At 45.9% G+C, this 17,628-nt stretch overlaps 1 protein-coding gene across 1 annotated transcript in view; it reads right to left on the bottom strand.

Annotated features, from left to right (window-relative positions):
- ATP6V1B1 (ATPase H+ transporting V1 subunit B1) overlaps positions 1-17,628 on the bottom strand; it is a 136,764-nt gene that overhangs the window by 17,361 nt on the left and 101,775 nt on the right. The window contains exons 3-4 of the mRNA XM_069745112.1: positions 9,395-9,493; positions 4,810-4,903 (exon numbers count right to left, since the gene is read on the bottom strand). Coding sequence (XP_069601213.1) covers positions 4,810-4,903; positions 9,395-9,493 — 193 coding nt within the window. The remainder of the gene's footprint in view (positions 1-4,809; positions 4,904-9,394; positions 9,494-17,628) is intronic.

Raw genomic sequence — 17,628 nt, forward strand, 5'->3', positions numbered from 1 at the left:
AGAAAAACATCTTAAGTAAAAATAAAAATAAAATGAATGTTTTAAAAATAAATCTAATAAACCCAAATAAAAATAAATCATGTTATAAATTGGAAAGAAATTGAATTTTTGGAAAAAAATTGTCATCGCGGGGCAAAGTGAAGGAACCCACAGATCCAATCTATAAATTGTAATTCTGCTTTGGGACAAGAGGGGTTAACGGTCCCCGGATCAGCACCGGCTAAGCCAGCATTTTCCAGCCTCCGAGCCCCCCAGCCCACCCCCACCCCAGGACCATCTGGGAGTACAGCTTGTCATTGAGGAGCGCTGTGAATGGCCGGGGCGGCCTTGCCTGGGACCTTTCACTGCTGGTTTCCATCCAGACTGAGGAATAAAAATAAAAAAGAGAAAAATCTGGCCCTCATTAAGCTTGTAGGTCTCCAAATCTCCGACCTAATTAACAACCTCCCACCGGCCCGTAATTCACTTTATCTAAAGACGCTATTAGCGCCGGACAAAGGGATCTATAAATGGGAAATGAATGACTGATTTCTTTATTTATTTATTACAATGTTTTCGGCAAATGTTGTGAAACTAATTAAGCTTTTTTTGTTACCTTTTTTTTTTTTTTTCAGGGGGACGAAAAGCGATGGTTGGGTTTGGGTGGGAGTGATGTAGGTCCTATATTGTCGCCACTCTTCATGATGCCGGTGTTCAGTGACCGGTGTAGAGACAATACAATGGAGAAGAATGGTTAGAATCGGTGTCATACCTACCGCAGAGATTCGGGGGCCCGACAGAAGGGGCTCAGTGTCGGACCACTTCTGACCTAAGACTAAATTCTGAAGCCAGGACTTAGGTGGAGGACTTGTCACCAACATTTTCCTTTTCGGCCAGTGTCTGGGTGACCTTGTACTTTTTTTGAGGCTTATACTGCTTGGCTGTAGCTATAGTAACTGAAGGTGTTAAGTAGTGAATGAACGGGTCCAAATTGTACCGCAAGAAAGACGTCTCTTGGATTAGGCCACCTTCTGCGCAAATTTTCCATTGGGCCTCGATTTACATCTTCGAGGATGATGGTCGAAAATTAAGTTGTTGGTTGTAGATGAGATGCAGTAGTCACTTGTTCCCACTTCAGAGGTATTTGTGCCAGTTGCCCGCATCTTACACCATCTGAAAACCCCAGGTGAAGGGTAAAAGTACAAAGAAAGACCACACAAAATATTCGAGGAGTGAAAACTGTAGATCCCAGCTAGGGACCCATTGACAATGACATGTTTTGGTGAGGTTTAGAAAGAAAGGCACTACTACGATATATGTCCAGGAGTGCTAGAGAACACTTTTAGCATCCACTAGACACATCGGCCCACATGTAAAGACTATTTGTAGCCTGCACGTGCCTTTGGCAATATCAGCAGATTAAATGTAGGACGATTAACGTTTTTCATGAATTAATAGATTAGGCCACCAGTATAATTTGCCCTGGTGGATCTGAGATTTCCAAGAGAGTCATTGCATGTTTTTCAATAAATGGATGTGATTGATGATGTTCGTCCTTCATAGTCGAAGATGATCATGACTTCAGGGTTAGAAGAGAATTAGTAGTTATGGGTCCGGAGGTGGCTGATGAGTCCAATCCGGGCCCTGAAGGTTCGCCCACATACTTGACATAAGGAAGCAGATGTGGTCAGCACACCAGATTCTACTTGTGCCTTGTGGACAGTGAGCTTTCTTTTTGCGTCTTCAGCTGCTCGTCCTCCTGAGGTGATCCTGCCCCGCCAACCTGGACGATCCAGGGCAAGCTCTTCCCATTCATTGGTGTTGACTTACAGGTTTTTGAGAGACACCTTAAGGCAGTCTTTATTAGCGCTTCTTCTGCCCCCCAACTGCTCGGTTTCCTTAGCACAGTTCTACGTACAGCAGTTGTTTCGGTAGTCGGCTGTCAGGCATTCTAACCACGTGTCCAGCCTCCTGGCTTGGACTTTCAGTAGGAGAGTGTAAACGCTGCAGAGCCCAGTTTGTTCCAGAATTGCCGTGTCCAGGACATTGTCTTGCCACCTGATGTGGAGGAGTCTGCGGAGGCAACTCATGTGGAAATGATTAAGCCGTTTAGCATGCCGGCTGTACACTGTCCAGGTCTCGCTAGCATAGAGAAGTGTGGTGAGGACCACCGCGCAGTAGACCTTCAGCTTGGTGGTAAGGCCGAGTCCCCTTTGTTCCCAGACGTTCTTACGCAGTCTCCCGAAGGTGGCACTGGCTTTGGCAATTCTGTTATTAACCTCAGCGTCTATGGTTACTTCACGGGAAAGTGTGCTGCCTAAGTAGGTGAAGTTATCGTCTGCTTTGAGGTTTTGCTCTTTCACCGTGATACGTGGCTCCTTGTACAGTTTTCCTGGAACCGGTTGATGCATGACTTCGGTTTTTCTAATGTTGAACTCGAGACCAAAACTGTCGCAAGCTTGCGAAAAACAGTCCATTTCATGCTGCATCTGCTGTTCCGTGCTAGCGTTAAGTGCATCAGCAAATAGTAATTCACGGATAACAGTCTCATGCACTTTCGTAACCGCCTTCAGGCGTTTTGGGTTGAATAGCTTGCCATCAGCCCTGTACCTAACCTGGATTCCATCTTCACAGTTGTTAAAGGCATCACTTAACATTGCAGAGAACAGCATACTGAACAGGGTTGGAGCAAGCACACAGCCTTGATTTACGCCATTTGTTACTGGGAAAGCCTCAGATATGTCTCCATCGTTCAGAACCTTCACCATCATGGAACTGCCGGATGATTGAGATGAACTTGCTCGGGCAGCCGAATTTTGCCATGATCTTCCACAGGCTGTCCCTACTGACTGTGTCAAAAGCCTTGGTCAAATCAACAAAAGTTACATAAAGGTCACGGTGTTGCTCCTGGCACTTTTCCTGAAGTTGACGTGCTGAAAAGACCATATCTACTGTTCCACGTTTAGCACGGAAACCACACTGGCTTTCGGGTAATAGTCCTTGCTCAAGGTGATGTAAAAGGCGGTTGAGCAAGACACGAGCCAATATCTTGCCTGCAGTGGACAGAAGGGAGATGCCTCGATGGTTGTCACAAGATTAGCGATTACCTTTCCTCTTGTATATGTGGATTATGCTGGCATCTTTCATCTGTTGTGGAACCTGTTCCTTTGTCCACATATATTGGAATAGTTTGGTCACCGTTTGCATCAGAACAGGGCCGCCAGATTTATATACCTCAGCAGGTATAGCATCATTTCCGGGTGCTTTTCCACACGAAAGTTGTTTTACTGCTTTCCTGACTTCATCTCCACTTGGAAGAACATCAAGCTCCTTGTTGATTTCTACCTGGGGCAGGCGAGCAGTAGTCTCATCATTGATATTGGCAGGTCGATTAAGAATATTATTAAAGTGCTCATCCAACCGTTCCATAATTTGTAGCTTAGTTCCATCTGCATTAAGCAGAGACGAAGAGCTTGATGACTGGGGTCCATATACAGCTTTGAGCGCATCATAGAAGCGTTTCTGGTCATGGGTTTCTGCATAGCCCTGAATTTCGTCGGCCTTCTTGCTAAACCAGATATCCTGCATCTCGCGTAGCTTGATTTGTACCTTTCTTTTTATGTTGGTAAAGGCACCTTTCTTAGCTAACGACGTGGGGTCATTTTGATACACCTTGTACCGCTGATGTTTCTCTTCTAGGAGTGTCTTTATTTCCTCGTCGTTTTCATCGAACCAGTCTTGATTATTTCTGGCTGCAGATCTGAGATGCTCCAGAGCAGTATTATAAACAGCATCTCTCAGAATTGTCCACTGTTCCTCAACGCCAATCTCCTCTGCCTGCAGTATATTTAACAGTCTGCCATCAAGGTCATCATTGGCAAATTCCCTTGCAATTCTTTTATTCCGCAGCTTATAGACATTCCGCCTCTTTGTCGTATAAATGGATGTAGGGTCCGGGTGGATGCACAGTCACCCAGTGGTAACCCCTTCACTTACCCCCTACTCCAAGAGTGTAAGTGAACACAGTAGTGATACCTGCTACATTCCAATTTTAAGTCTTCCCATAAAATGCAAAAAAAAAAGTTAAAAACCCCCAACAGATGTTCCAAAAATTTGCCAGATTTGCTTAAATTCAACCGAAAAAATTGATTTGCATCGGACGCATGAATTAAAGTTATTTATTGTATTCGGAGATCTTTCACCGCATCCCTCACCCACCCAGTTCCCCGCTTGCTTCCTCCATCGATCTTCTTTTCCATCTTCACTTTTCATTTCCGACTCTGACGTTATGAGTTGACGTTAGCCGTCCTGCGACATCATGATGGCACTTGAGGACAGATGGGCCAAAGAGGGGGGGACGGAAGAGGAGATCGTTAAAGGAGGTCTCTCATCGTGAAAGCCTCAAAGTCTGGTTAGGGTATGTGGACCAACATATGCAGAGCGAGACCATTCAGTACATGGTTGACCAAACTTGCATCTAGTGGTCACTATGGACGACTTTGCAACTTTCTGCAGGAATAACAGAGGACCGTGGAGAGTATCAGAGACCAAATCATCAGCGATCAGATCTCAGTCAATTGACTGTTTTCAAAAAGAGGGATGTCCTCAGTAGACAACCACATTAAGAGAAAAGAAACCATGAAAATTCAGCCAAGCTGATTGCACTCAGGGCCTTGATTGGGCACCGGACAGTCGGAGTTATCATCTGATGATGGTCTACCGTGGAATGTTATCCACCACCTCAGGAAGAACGTGTGTGACCATCTACTCGGACGTCTCGATGGACTTTACCTGCACTGACATCATTATATTAACCCCCGTCCAACGTACCCAGCATGTCTTCGGAAACAGGTGTCCTTAGGATGTCCCCTGTGAATTCGCAAGTGGTTTTCTTGGCATCTATCCCAGATGTGCCTTCAAACACCTGCAGAGACCCGGGGCAAGAACCCAATTACTGGCAATTAGTGAGGATTAAAGCAGACACCACAGGAGAAAGTCAGATCCAAGTGAAAGCCAGGGATAATGTGTAGGGATTTGGGCAAGGAGGGGGACCTCTTTGCTTTTTCATTCACACCGGACCTCTAAGCTGCCAGGGAAGCTTTTAAGGTGATGGGGGGGCGTAATGTGAGTGTTGGTTGTGAAGGGGTTAACGGCCGGATTAATGACTTTTACATTTTCATTGTGCGTCCAGGATGCTGGATTTATAGTTTAATGTTACCATGTGTCAGATTTATCATCCATGGTAATCAGACAGATAGCGGCAACGAGCTGTACATGACGGAGGCCCTGGACCGGGAAAAGGGCAGAGTAAAGTGCAGAAGTCCAGCCCTAAAAATAAGGAGCCCCTTTAAGGAATGGGTGTGGCTTGTAGATTAGGGGAGTGGTTTCATAGATTAGGATTCTACATTCTGATAGACAATAGATAATAGATAGATAGATAATAAATAGATAGATAGATAGATAGATAATAGATAGATGATAATAGATAGATAATAGATAGATGATAATAGATAGATAATAGATAGATGATAATAGATAGATAATAGATAGATAATAGATAGATAATCGTTAACAAATAGATAGATAATAGATAGATAGATAATAGATAGATGATGATAGATAATAGATAGATAATAGATAGATGATAATAGATAGATAATAGATAGATAATAGATAGATAATAGATAGATAATAGATAGACAGATAATAGATAGATAATAGATAGATAATAGATAGATAATAGATAGATAGATAGATAGATCATAGATAATCGTTAACAAATAGATAGATAATAGATAGATAGATAATAGATAGATGATAATAGATTATAGATAAATAGATAGATAATAGATAGATGATAATAGATAGATAATAGATTAATAATAGATAGATGATAGATAGATAGATAATAGACAGATAATAGATAGATGATAGATAGATAATAGATAGATAATAGACAGATAATAGATAGATGATAGATAGATAGATAAATAATACATAGTTAGATTATTAGTAGGTAGATGGATGGATCATTACTTAATGGATGATGGATGGATCATTAGTAGATTGACGGATGGATCATTAGTAGGTAGATGGATCATTAGTAGGTGGATCTATGGATCATTAGTAGGTGGATGGATGGATCATTAGTAGGTAGATGGATCATTAGTAGGTGGATGGATGGATGGATCATTAGTAGATTGACGGATGGATCATTAGTAGGTAGATGGATCATTAGTAGGTGGATCTATGGATCATTAGTAGGTGGATGGATGGATCATTAGTAGGTAGATGGATCATTAGTAGATTGACGGATGGATCATTAGTAGGTAGATGGATCATTAGTAGGTGGATCTATGGATCATTAGTAGGTAGATGGATCATTAGTAGGTGGATGGATGGATGGATCATTAGTAGATGGATGGATGGATCATTAATAGGTAGATGGATCATTAGTAGGTAGATAGATGGATGGATCGTTAGTATTTAGGTGCCATGTTTGGGACATTGGGGTCAGATCTGCATTCTCTGGTCTGTGCTGATAGCAGTTATTGGGCCGTGATACAGGGATCTCGGAGCATGAGGCGCAGCTCACTGATCAGCACAATATTTGACTCCATTTGTAGATATTAACCTGCGAACACTTTCATTAGATCGGTGTGGCCTGGGAATGTTCTGCGCACATCATCTGCTGCTCGCTGGGCTCTGGGGCTGACTCTCTAATGGGATTAGGAGGGCTCTGGGAAGGTCTCGCTGGGATTACATGAGGGCAGGTTGGCCGCTGGCCAGGAGAGGTTGTGCACAGGTCACTAGTGCGGTCTACCTTGTTATATAAAGGGCAGCAATGTCTGCATGTCGTTATTACGTGGCTGTTAATTCTTACTGGCCATGTATCAGGAATAGATCTATTGAACGTGCTACATAATTATGCATGGATTTTAAGGCCGGGGGTCACATATTTATCGTCCTGTTGGCCCCATCCCCAACTTGACCATCAGTTCACACCAGTTGTGTAATTTAGGGAATCCTCAAAAGTCTGAATATTTTCCAAAAAGTGACAAAATCTTTATTTTCTGTGGTACACTCAACAAAAGCTTTAAAACAAAGGTGATTATTTCATGTGAGAGTGTGATTGCCAATGGAGGAGAGATCTATGTAACCCTGGTCAGAAGTGTAAAGTACCTGCTGCAATTAAACTACAGAAGGGTGCACAAAAAATGGAGAAAAAGAATTGGGGGTCACGGAAACGTGGATGGCAACACCATTGGTGGTTGTGAAAGGAAGAAGGATAAGGATCAATAAAACAACAAACTAGATCAGGATAGAAGGAAAGCTAATGTGCATGTAAATGGGGTAGGAGGGAGATGGAGCTGCAGCAGAGATAGAAAAAGAGAGATCTGACAACATTCATCTGCTGGAGATGTGGCTGGTGGCAATGAACTAAGGGGAGATGTGTAGACAGAAATAGCCAGAAATCTTGATTGTGAAGAGTATAGACTTGATTGACGGAGCACTGGGAGAAGGAGATGGTGGAGCAGCAGAGAGTTAAAGCTGGTGGATTACCACAGAGATGAAGCAGGTGGTGGAGCAGGAGAGAAATTAAGCTGATATGGCAGGAGAGAGATGGAGCTTGTGTAGCAGAAGAGACATGGAGCTGGTGAAGCAGGAGAGATATAGAGCTAGTTGGGCATGAGATAAATGGAGCTGGTATGGCAGATGGAGATGCTGGAGCAGCAGAGAGTTAAAGCTGGTGGATTACCACAGAGATGAAGGAGCTGGTGGAGCAGGAGAGAGATGGAGCTGGTGGAACAGGAGAGGGATCGAGCTGGTGAAGCAGGAGAGAGATGGAGCTAAGGAAGCAGGAGAGAGAGGGATCTGGTGGAGTAGGAGAGAGATGCACTTGGTAGAGCAGGAGAGAGATGGAGCTGGTGGAGCAGGAGAGGGATCGAACTGGTGAAGGAGGAGAGAGATGGAGCTGGTGAATCAGGAGAGAGATGGAGCTAGGGAAGCAGGAGAGAGAGGGATCTGGTGGAGCAGGAGAGAGATGTACTTGGTAGAGCAGGAGAGAGATGGAGCTGGTGGAGCAGGAGAGCGATTGAGCTGGTGGAGCAGGAGGGAGATGGAGCTGGTGGAACAGGAGAGCGATTGAGCTGGTGAAGCAGGAGAGAGATGGAGCTGATGAATCAGGAGATAGATGGAGCTAAGGAAGCAGGAGAGAGAGGGATCTGGTGGAGCAGGAGAGAGATGCACTTGGTAGAGCAGGAGAGAGATGGAGCTGGTGGAGCAGGAGAGCGATTGAGCTGGTGGAGCAGGAGAGAGATGGAGCTGGTGGATCAGGAGAGAGATGCTGCTGGTGGATCAGGAGAGAGATGGAGCTAGGGAAGTAGAAGAGAGAGTGATCTGGTGGAGTAGGAGAGAGATGCAGTTGGTGGAGCAGGAGATAAATTGAACTGGTGGAGCACGAGAGAGATGGAACAAGTGGAGCAGGAGAGATTGGCAGCAGGTGGAGCACGAGAAAGATGGAGCTGGTAGAGAAGGTGAGAGATGGAGCTGGTGGAGCAGGAGAGAGATGGAGCTGGTGAATCAGGAGATGGATGGAGCTAGTGAAACAGGAGAGAGAGGGAGCTGGTGGAGCAGGAGCAATATTGAGCTGGTGGAGCAGGAGAGAAGTGGAGCTGGTGGAGCAGTAGCTACATGAAGATGGTGAAGCAGGAGAGATGGAACTGGTGGAACAGGAGATTGGTAGTTGGTGGAGCAGGAGAGAGATGGAGCTGGTGAATAAGGAGAGAGATGCAGCTAATGGAGCATGAGAGAGATGGACCTGGTGGGGAAGAAGAGAGATGCAGATGGAGGAGCAGGACAGAGATGGAGGTGGTGGAGCAGGAGAGAGATGGAGTTGGTAGAGCAGGAGATAAATGGAGCTATTGAAGCAGGAGAGAGATGGAGTTGGTGGAGCAGGAGAGAGATGCAGCTGGTGGAGCAGGAGATAAATGAAGATGGTGGAGCAGGAGAGAGATGGAGCTGGTGAAGCAAAGGAGATATGTAGCTGGTGGAACAGGGGAGATTTGGAGCACTACAGATATGGAGCTGGTGGAGTAGGAGAGAGATTGAGAGTGTGGAGCAGGAGACAGATAGAGCCTGTGGAGCAGAAGGGAGATGGAGCTGGTGGAGCAGGGAAGACATGGAGCTGGAGGAATAGGAGAGATATGGAGCTGGTGGAGCAGAACAGAGATAGAGCAAGGAATATATAGGACTAATGGAGACATAGGAGGAGATAGAGTTATTAAATCTAAAACAGTATAGAGAAAATATTTAGACCATGGAGTAGAAACATTTTTGAAGTAAACAAAGGAGAGAAATAATGAAGATGAGGAGAGCAGTGATTGGATAATTCCATATCGATATCAGCATTTACCTGGACAATGGCTTTAGATCCTACAACTTCCAAAACTTGACCACTACGCACAGTCCCATCAGGAAGGGTGAAGTTCACAATCTCTGCATACTGGGCAAACTGTCAAAAAAGCAAAAGACAATAACTACAACAAAATTTTGATCTGTGGTCATCACATTGTGCATCTCCAAAGCTTTACAGAGAAACAAGCAAATACGTTCCCATCTGTAGAAGACAGTGGGCGCATGTAAGGCGGCAGTGCGTCTGTTCTGGGGCAAAATGTGCCAAAAACACCAGGCTCGTTATGTATGAGACATATTTATAAGAATAGGAAATGTAACCATGGTCAACACTCGGCTCCTTAGACCTGAACACTGTGAGAATTAACATTGGTAATTCAAAGATATTTCTGACAAACTACAGGAAGTTCTAATTTTATTGTTCATTTTTTTAGCCATTTTTTTTTGTACATTTCGATTAATACATTTGACAAATGATACAAATTTACCTGCAAATCGTATAAAAAAAAATGTCAGTAAAAGTCCAGAATCATAAATATGTCTAAAATAAATACTGAGAGAATAAATTTTAGACAAACGAAACCTGAGCACTTTTCACACCATTCCAATAATATATAAAAACTTTATTACAGAAGCATTACTGTAGTTCATAGGGGCAATTTTTATTATAAAACCAAACATAAATACAATTATAATAAAAACAAAAATCACCCAGCATTACAAAAACACAAATCACTTAGGTTACATATACACAAGTACTAAATAGTCAGATCATATTCATATATAAATTAAAGTGTCCACACCTGGAGGGAGAAGAAAATTGAACAAAACAAAACATATATATACCATCATATTTCCTAACTGAATTTTATGTTCCTCCATAACTTATTATTTCTCGGACTCCTTCCAACTTCTAGCGATTTTATCCACCGGAGTTCTGACATTACCTGACATCCCGCAGCGGTGTGATCGAACAGCTCATTGTGCAGTAACACCCGGGTTCTCATGTGCCAATGATAGTATTTAATGACGCTTATTATAATGTACATCGTCTCTCTGTCGATGTTACTAACAGTGGAGGGGACACCATAGATTATGTCAGAATACTTTAGAGTCCGCAGTCTGGGGATTTTTAGATTATCTGACACTTCCTCCCAGATCTTCCTCCCTCCCCAGCAATCACATATAAAGTGCTCCATAGTCTCCTCCTGCTGACAACCAAGGGGACAATTCCGATCGGAGACACTCAAGTGTTTCAGGTTCCCCCTGACAAAGAGCCGACTATGCAGTGAAAGCCAAGTGACATCAAACAGTTTAGGAGGAAGTCTTTTCCCGTTTAGGAACCTAAGGCTTTCCTGCAGGGTGGTGGTGACACAATCTCTCAGGGCCAGTGGAGAGTAGAAGAAAGTCCTACATACATGAGCATACAGGTCTCTTCTCGTACTGCTCTCAATGTAAGACTTCTCCAGTCCCCACCTCCTAACACACTTCAGACCGTAGTCCAGATACTGGGGGAGGTGGTCACCTGTCCATCTCCTCCTCTTGAGACTGCCGCCTCGCACCCAAGATTCTGCAAAAGGCAATATCCAGTACCTGATACTATTTACCCACAGGGAGCTACTGTTTGAGTCCATGTTCCCAAAATTTACCTTTAGAAACAAGGAGTCAAAGAAAACCCTTGGATTCAACATATCCAGCCCACCCTCTCTCTGCCGTAGTTACGTTACTCCCCTCTTTATTAGATTCAACCTATTCCCCCACAAGAGCTGGAAGAACAGGCTGAAGAGCCTCGCTGAGAAAGATTCTGGCAAAGGGAAAATGACAGAGACATACAAGAAAACAGGGACCAGATAAGTCTTCAACATTGCGACCCTTTCTCTGTAGGTCAGCCTCCAGTTCTTCCATCGCTGAACCTTTGCATTTCCGGCTTCCAATTTCTCCTCCCAATTTAGGGTGGCATTATCATCCCTCCCAAATTTAACCCCAAGGATCTTAATATGGGTGGAGGCTTTGGCAAACTGCCGCAGATCATAGCTGGGATCAGTATCTAATGTCCACAGAGCTTGACTCTTCTCAAGGTTGACCAGAGACCCGGAGGCCTCTGAGTAACTTCTGATAGACGCAGATAACATCTGCACCTCTCGAGGATTAGAGATCACCAACGTCACATCATCCGCATAAGCAACAACATTCAGAGGCAGGCAATGGGGGACCGGCACCCCCTGAAAATCACACTCCTGCAGTGATCTCAGAAACGAGTCTAGGGCAAAAACATACAGGAGCGGACTCAGTGGGCAACCCTGTCTCACCCCTGCCTCAATTCCAAAAGTGTCACCCTGCCAACCATTAATCAGAGGAAAGCTCACCGCCTCTCTGTACAATGTACAGGCGCCCTCTGCTGGTTGTTCCTAGATCGTGGGAACTCTGCTGGTTGTCCTCATATGAACTCGAGCCTGGGAGCTTTCTAGGAAAGTTCCCACGATCTAGGAACAACCAGCAGAGGGCGCCTCACCGCAAATGAAGGTAAATATAGGTCATTGACCTACTTTACCTTCATTCCCCGGGGTTTTGCAGCAAGGAGCAACGCTGCATTAGCAGAGCTCCTTGCTGCAAAATATTTTAACCCCTTCAGATGGATTTACATCGTGGGACTTTACAGATCTGCGGAAGGTATGGATAATGTTGGTTTATTATTTTTTTTTGTTACAGATCGAGTGTCTTCAGTGATTGGATTGATTGTAGAATAAAATATTACAACAACCTTTGTTTTTATTTCATTAAAATAATTTTTAATAATGTGTTTGTGTTTTTTTTTTAACCCTTTACTACTATTGGATTAATAATGGATAGGTGTCATAATTGACGCCTCTCCATTATTAATTTGGCTTAATGTCACCTTACAATAGCAAGGTGACATTAACCCTTCATTACCCCATATCCCACCGCTACACGGGAATGGGAAGAGAGTGGCCAAGTGCCATAATAGGCGCATCTTCCAGATGTGCCTTTTATGGGGTGGCTGGGGGCAGGTGTTTTTAGCCAGGGGGGGGCCAATAACCATGGACCCTCTCCAGGCTATTAATATCTGCCCTCAGTCACTGGCTTTACTACTCTGGTGGAGAAAATTGCGTGGGATCCTACGCCAATCTTTTCCGCCATTTAACCCTTTAATTTAATAGCTAGAACGGCCAAATTTTGCATATACACACTACAAACATTAGTAGTGTGGAATATGCAAAAAAAATGGTGATATGACATGGTTTACTGTATGTAACCATGTCACATATCATGTCGGGTTTAGGAAGGAGAAAGCAAAAGCCGGTAATTGAATTACCGGCTTTAAAGCTATCTAGCGCTGTATGAAGTAATAATATACATACATATATGTGTCTACTGACATTATATATATATATATATACCTATTCTATGTGTACACATTTATTCTACCTATTCTACTGTAAGCTGTCAGTGTGGTTTTACTGTACACCGCACTGAATTACCGGCTTTTCTCTCTAACACCGCTGCGTATTTCTCGCAAGTCACACTGCTGGTCCGTGTGTAATCCGTATTTTTCTGGCTTCCATAGACTTTCATTGGCGTTTTTTTTGCGCAATACGGTGACAAACGCAGCCTGCTGCGATTTTCTACGGCCGTAGAAAGCCGTATAATACTGATCAGTAAAATACGGCAGATAGGAGCAGGGACATAGAAAATAATTGGGACGTTTGTTAGGCGTGTTTTACGGACGTATTTTCTGCACTCATACGTCCGTAAAACTCGCTAGTGTGACTCCAGCCTTAGACAGCAGAATCAACGAGGACACTCTCATGGATGGAGACATCAGGTGATTTTCTACACAACTTTTATACACATCCACGAGGATTGGAGCCAGGAGGTCTCGGAATTTCCTATAAAATTCTGCGGTTATGCCATCTAGACCTGGTGCCTTCTTCAGATGTAATTTATCAATAGCCTCCTTAACTTCCTCCACCATTAACTCTGCTGTCAAAGGAAGAAAGTCCAGATCATTAGTATCAGGCGCAGGAGTTGCCTCCAAGAATTGAGCCATCTTATCTTTATCCAAAACTTTCCTCTGAAACAAGTCAGCATAGTAAGATCTCACCACCTCCAGGATACCCTCCCGTGAATCCTGCAATACACCCTGGAAGTCAGTGAGACCCGTGACCATTTTTTTGACTACCCTCTCCCTGCAACTCTCAAAGGGATCAGGGGCCCCTAAAGGTACCGTCACACTAGACGATATCGCTAGCGATCCGTGACGTTGCAGCGTCCTGGCTAGCGATATCGTCCAGTGTGACAGGCAGCAGCGATCAGGCCCCTGCTGTGATGTCGCTGGTCGGGGAAGAAAGTCCAGAACTTTGTTTCGTCGCTGGATCTCCCGCTGACATCGCTGAATCGACGTGTGTGACGCCGATTCAGCGATGTCTTCGCTGGTAACCAGGGTAAACATCGGGTTACTAAGCGCAGGGCCGCGCTCAGTAACCCGATGTTTACCCTGGTTACCATCGTTAAAGTAAAAAAAACAACCACTACATACTTACCTACCGCTGTCTGTCCCCGGTGCTGTGCTTCTCTGCTCTGGCTGTGAGCGCCGGCCGGAAAGCAGAGCGGTGACGTCACCGCTGTGCTTTCCGGCTGACCGGCGCTCACAGCCAGAGCAGAGAAGCACAGCGCCGGGGACAGACAGCGGAAGGTAAGTATGTAGTGGTTGTTTTTTTTACTTTAACGATGGTAACCAGGGTAAACATCGGGTTACTAAGCGCGGCCCTGCGCTTAGTAACCCGATGTTTACCCTGGTTACCGGCATCGTTGGTCGCTGGAGAGCGGTCTGTGTGACAGCTCTCCAGCGACCAAACAGCGACGCTGCAGCGATCCGGATCGTTGTCGGTATCGCTGCAGCGTCGCTTAGTGTGACGGTACCTTAAAGACCCATAATCCCGTTCAAGAACCAGGGAGGTATACCTACTATACTGATACTGCCTTATCTCAGATTTCAGTTGGTCGATCTTCACTTTGTCATCCCCGCCCGCCGAATATAGTGACTCCAATTCTTTACGCAGCTTTAGGTACTGGCTGTACTTATTCCTCCCTTTATTAACTGACAGTCTCTTTAAGAGGGATCGGATATCCTCCTTGACGTCCTCCCACCAGTCGGTCATGTTATCATAGAAGTCAACCCTATCTAGATGAAGCTGGATAAGGGAGTAGACACGACTCTGAACATAAGCATCATCCAGGAGACTGGAATTGAGCTTCCACAACCCTCTACCGATGTCCGGACGGTTAGAGGTCCCCAGACAGAAGCACAAGACGAGGTGATCAGAGTAAGGGCCGACCTTCTCACTCAGGGTGTCAACAGCCTCAGTAGGACTCACAAAAGCAAAATCGATCCTACTGCTCCTGTTGGAACATGAATATGTGAATTTTGGCTGTCGACCTAACTGTGCGAAAACGTCAGTCAGTCCAGCCTGCATTATAATGTTATGTAGGACCTTACCATCCCGGGTCACTGTCCTGCCCGAGGAACTGTCACCCGATGTCAGTATGGCGTTAAAGTCCCCTGCCATCACCACCGGAAGAGAAGTGAAGAGGTAAGGCTTAACGTTATTAAACAGCTGGATCCTGTCAGTCACTGTCTGTGGCCCATAGATGTTAATAAGCCGGAGTCGCCTACCATGAATAGTGACTTCCAGGACCAAACATCTTCCCATGACCACCTCCGTCATCCTATGCACAGTCACATCATTGGTGTTAAACAGGACAGCGACTCCGGCGTAAGGCTCCACAGCCAGTGACCAGAAAGAAGGACCGCACCGCCATTCCCTCTCAGCCTCTCTCATAAGCCCCAGAGATGTCAGTCGTGTCTCCTGCAGGAAAATGACATCGGTGTCCAGATGTGTGAGATGTTCATACACCACATGTCTCGTCCTCCTTGCCTTAATGCTATTGACATTACTTGATGTTAGTGTTAATGAGAACCCCGCCATCACAACACGATAGAGAAGGAGCACAGTAACTGCCATCATCATGAGTCAGGGATGTTCTGTCCACCACCGGTGTCCATGTCAGACTCTACCCGAGGGTCTACAGATAAGGGCCTCCGCTTTGACGGAGGGTGGTCCTCTATGTCCCTGTCACACTCTGCATCAACTTTCCTCAACTCTGTCTCATAATCATCATCATTAGACTCCGATAAAACTCCATACTTGTTGGACACAACCATCACTCCTGCAGAATTCTGAACCTTCCTGGTAGCACTCTGACCGGTGTCATATTCTGCCTCAGGTTTACGGGAGGACGTGCTCTTTTTCTTCCTTTTATTGTGATTAACACTCCAGTCATCAGATTCAGACAGTGATGCTGAAGGGGGGGCTACCTGAGGCTGCTGGACCTCCATGTTCCCCTCTGCACCCTCTATACCCTGCTTCTCTGGTGTTACATGAATGGACTCCTGGTGGGAATCTGGGCTGGTCACCATCTCTCCTGAAATTAAATCCTCCCCCTCATGCGCCCCTGCCACCACATCCTCATCCTCCTGAGCCTCTGCCAGTACAGCCTCATCAGGGAAGACTCTGCAGATATTATGCCAGGCGTCTGGACAGTCCCTGTGAGGGTGGCCCATCTTACCGCAGAGGTTACACCTAACATCCCGGCAATCCACAGCGACATGGCCGATTTCCCCACACAAGCTGCACTTCACCACAGTACAGGCGTTGGCCAGATGACCTTTCTCACCACATTTGAAGCATTTTCTGGGCTGCCCGGGGTAATAACATCTTCCCTTCTCCCTCCCAATGAAGAAGGAGTTGGGTAAATGGGCAGTAATATTATTAAATTGGCGCAGTTTAACCACAGCTTTCCACCCCATTGTCCAGATACCATCCTCATCTCTGACCTTGGAGAGTCCAGAGGCGAGGTCACAGTGTCTCCGGAGCCACACCTCGATGTCCTGTGGGGGAACGGCCTCATTCCAGAAGGTGATGTTTACTGTGACAGTGTCCGGCCTGGAGATAGGAACCAATATAAACTTATTCCAGCCTTCAGCGTCTCTGAACCTGGGGTAATTGGACCAGAACCTGTCCAGGTCACACTGCAGCTTGAAGCTGACCTCGTAGCCCTGTCTGTCCAGAAGATTGGACACCGCCAGTATCTCGTTTGCCACAAACCCCATCTGGCTGCATAGCAGCTCTCTCACCACATACCTGCGCTGTGGCAGATCCTCCTTGGCACCTATGTACTTAAACCGCACCACATTAATACGTTTAAATGTCTGGCCGGTATACCTGGCGCTGGAAGTGAAGGATGGGGCGCCGCGGCTCCAGGCATTCCTGGGGGGCACCTGCCGGGTCACACTGGGCCGACTGACAGGGAGAGGGTCTGCAGCAGGGGGGGCTGCCACACCTTGTGGACTAGATGGTAACGGGGGATAGTCACACATATCATGCATATTATTATTAGCAGCATCATATCAGACAGTGCCACGTTCATGACAGAATTTGAAGCCTCCCCAACCCCCGACCCCATGGGCACAACATCACCAGCCCCAGTCTGTGCCTCAGCCTCATCAGCACAAACAGTCTCATATATAATGTCCTGCGTGGGGCATTCTGGGACCTGTGGTGCCTCTGCTGGAGTCTGAAGTGTATGATCTTGTTCACACTCAGCTGCCTCAGCAGCACAAACAGTCTTACATATACTGTCTGGCTCCTGCGTGGGGCATTCTGGGACCTGTGGTGCCTCTGTTGGAGTCTGAAGTGCAAGCTCCTGTTCACACTCAGCTGCTTGCTGCTGCAGTTTTTTTCCTTCCTGGAAGCAGAAGCGGGCAGCCTGTAACACTGGCCGTGTCCGCTGCTGGGGGGTCCCGGTCTCTACAGCACAGTCCTGCTTATAGGAGGCGAACCGCTCCCGGTTCCTGTAGGTCTCCGCCAGGGGCCCCATGCCCTCCAGCACAGACTCAATGTCCTGCACCACACTTGCCAGCTGCACCCCCAGTGTGTTCAGCCTCAGGTCATACACATCATTACTGGCAGGATTAGTGGTCTTTAGACTATAGATGAAGTCTACCTCCATTTGCAGCGCTTTTTTTTGCTGCTGTAACTCACCCAGCTTTCTGACAAGTCCCGGTATCTCGTCCGCTAGCTGCAGCTCGGGTGCACGCGCCGGCTGCACAGGTTTTGTCTTCACCACGGGTACAGGGGTTTTGAACACAGACTT

Source organism: Ranitomeya imitator, chromosome 1, assembly GCF_032444005.1.
Source record: "Ranitomeya imitator isolate aRanImi1 chromosome 1, aRanImi1.pri, whole genome shotgun sequence".
Taxonomy (NCBI): domain Eukaryota; kingdom Metazoa; phylum Chordata; class Amphibia; order Anura; family Dendrobatidae; genus Ranitomeya; species Ranitomeya imitator.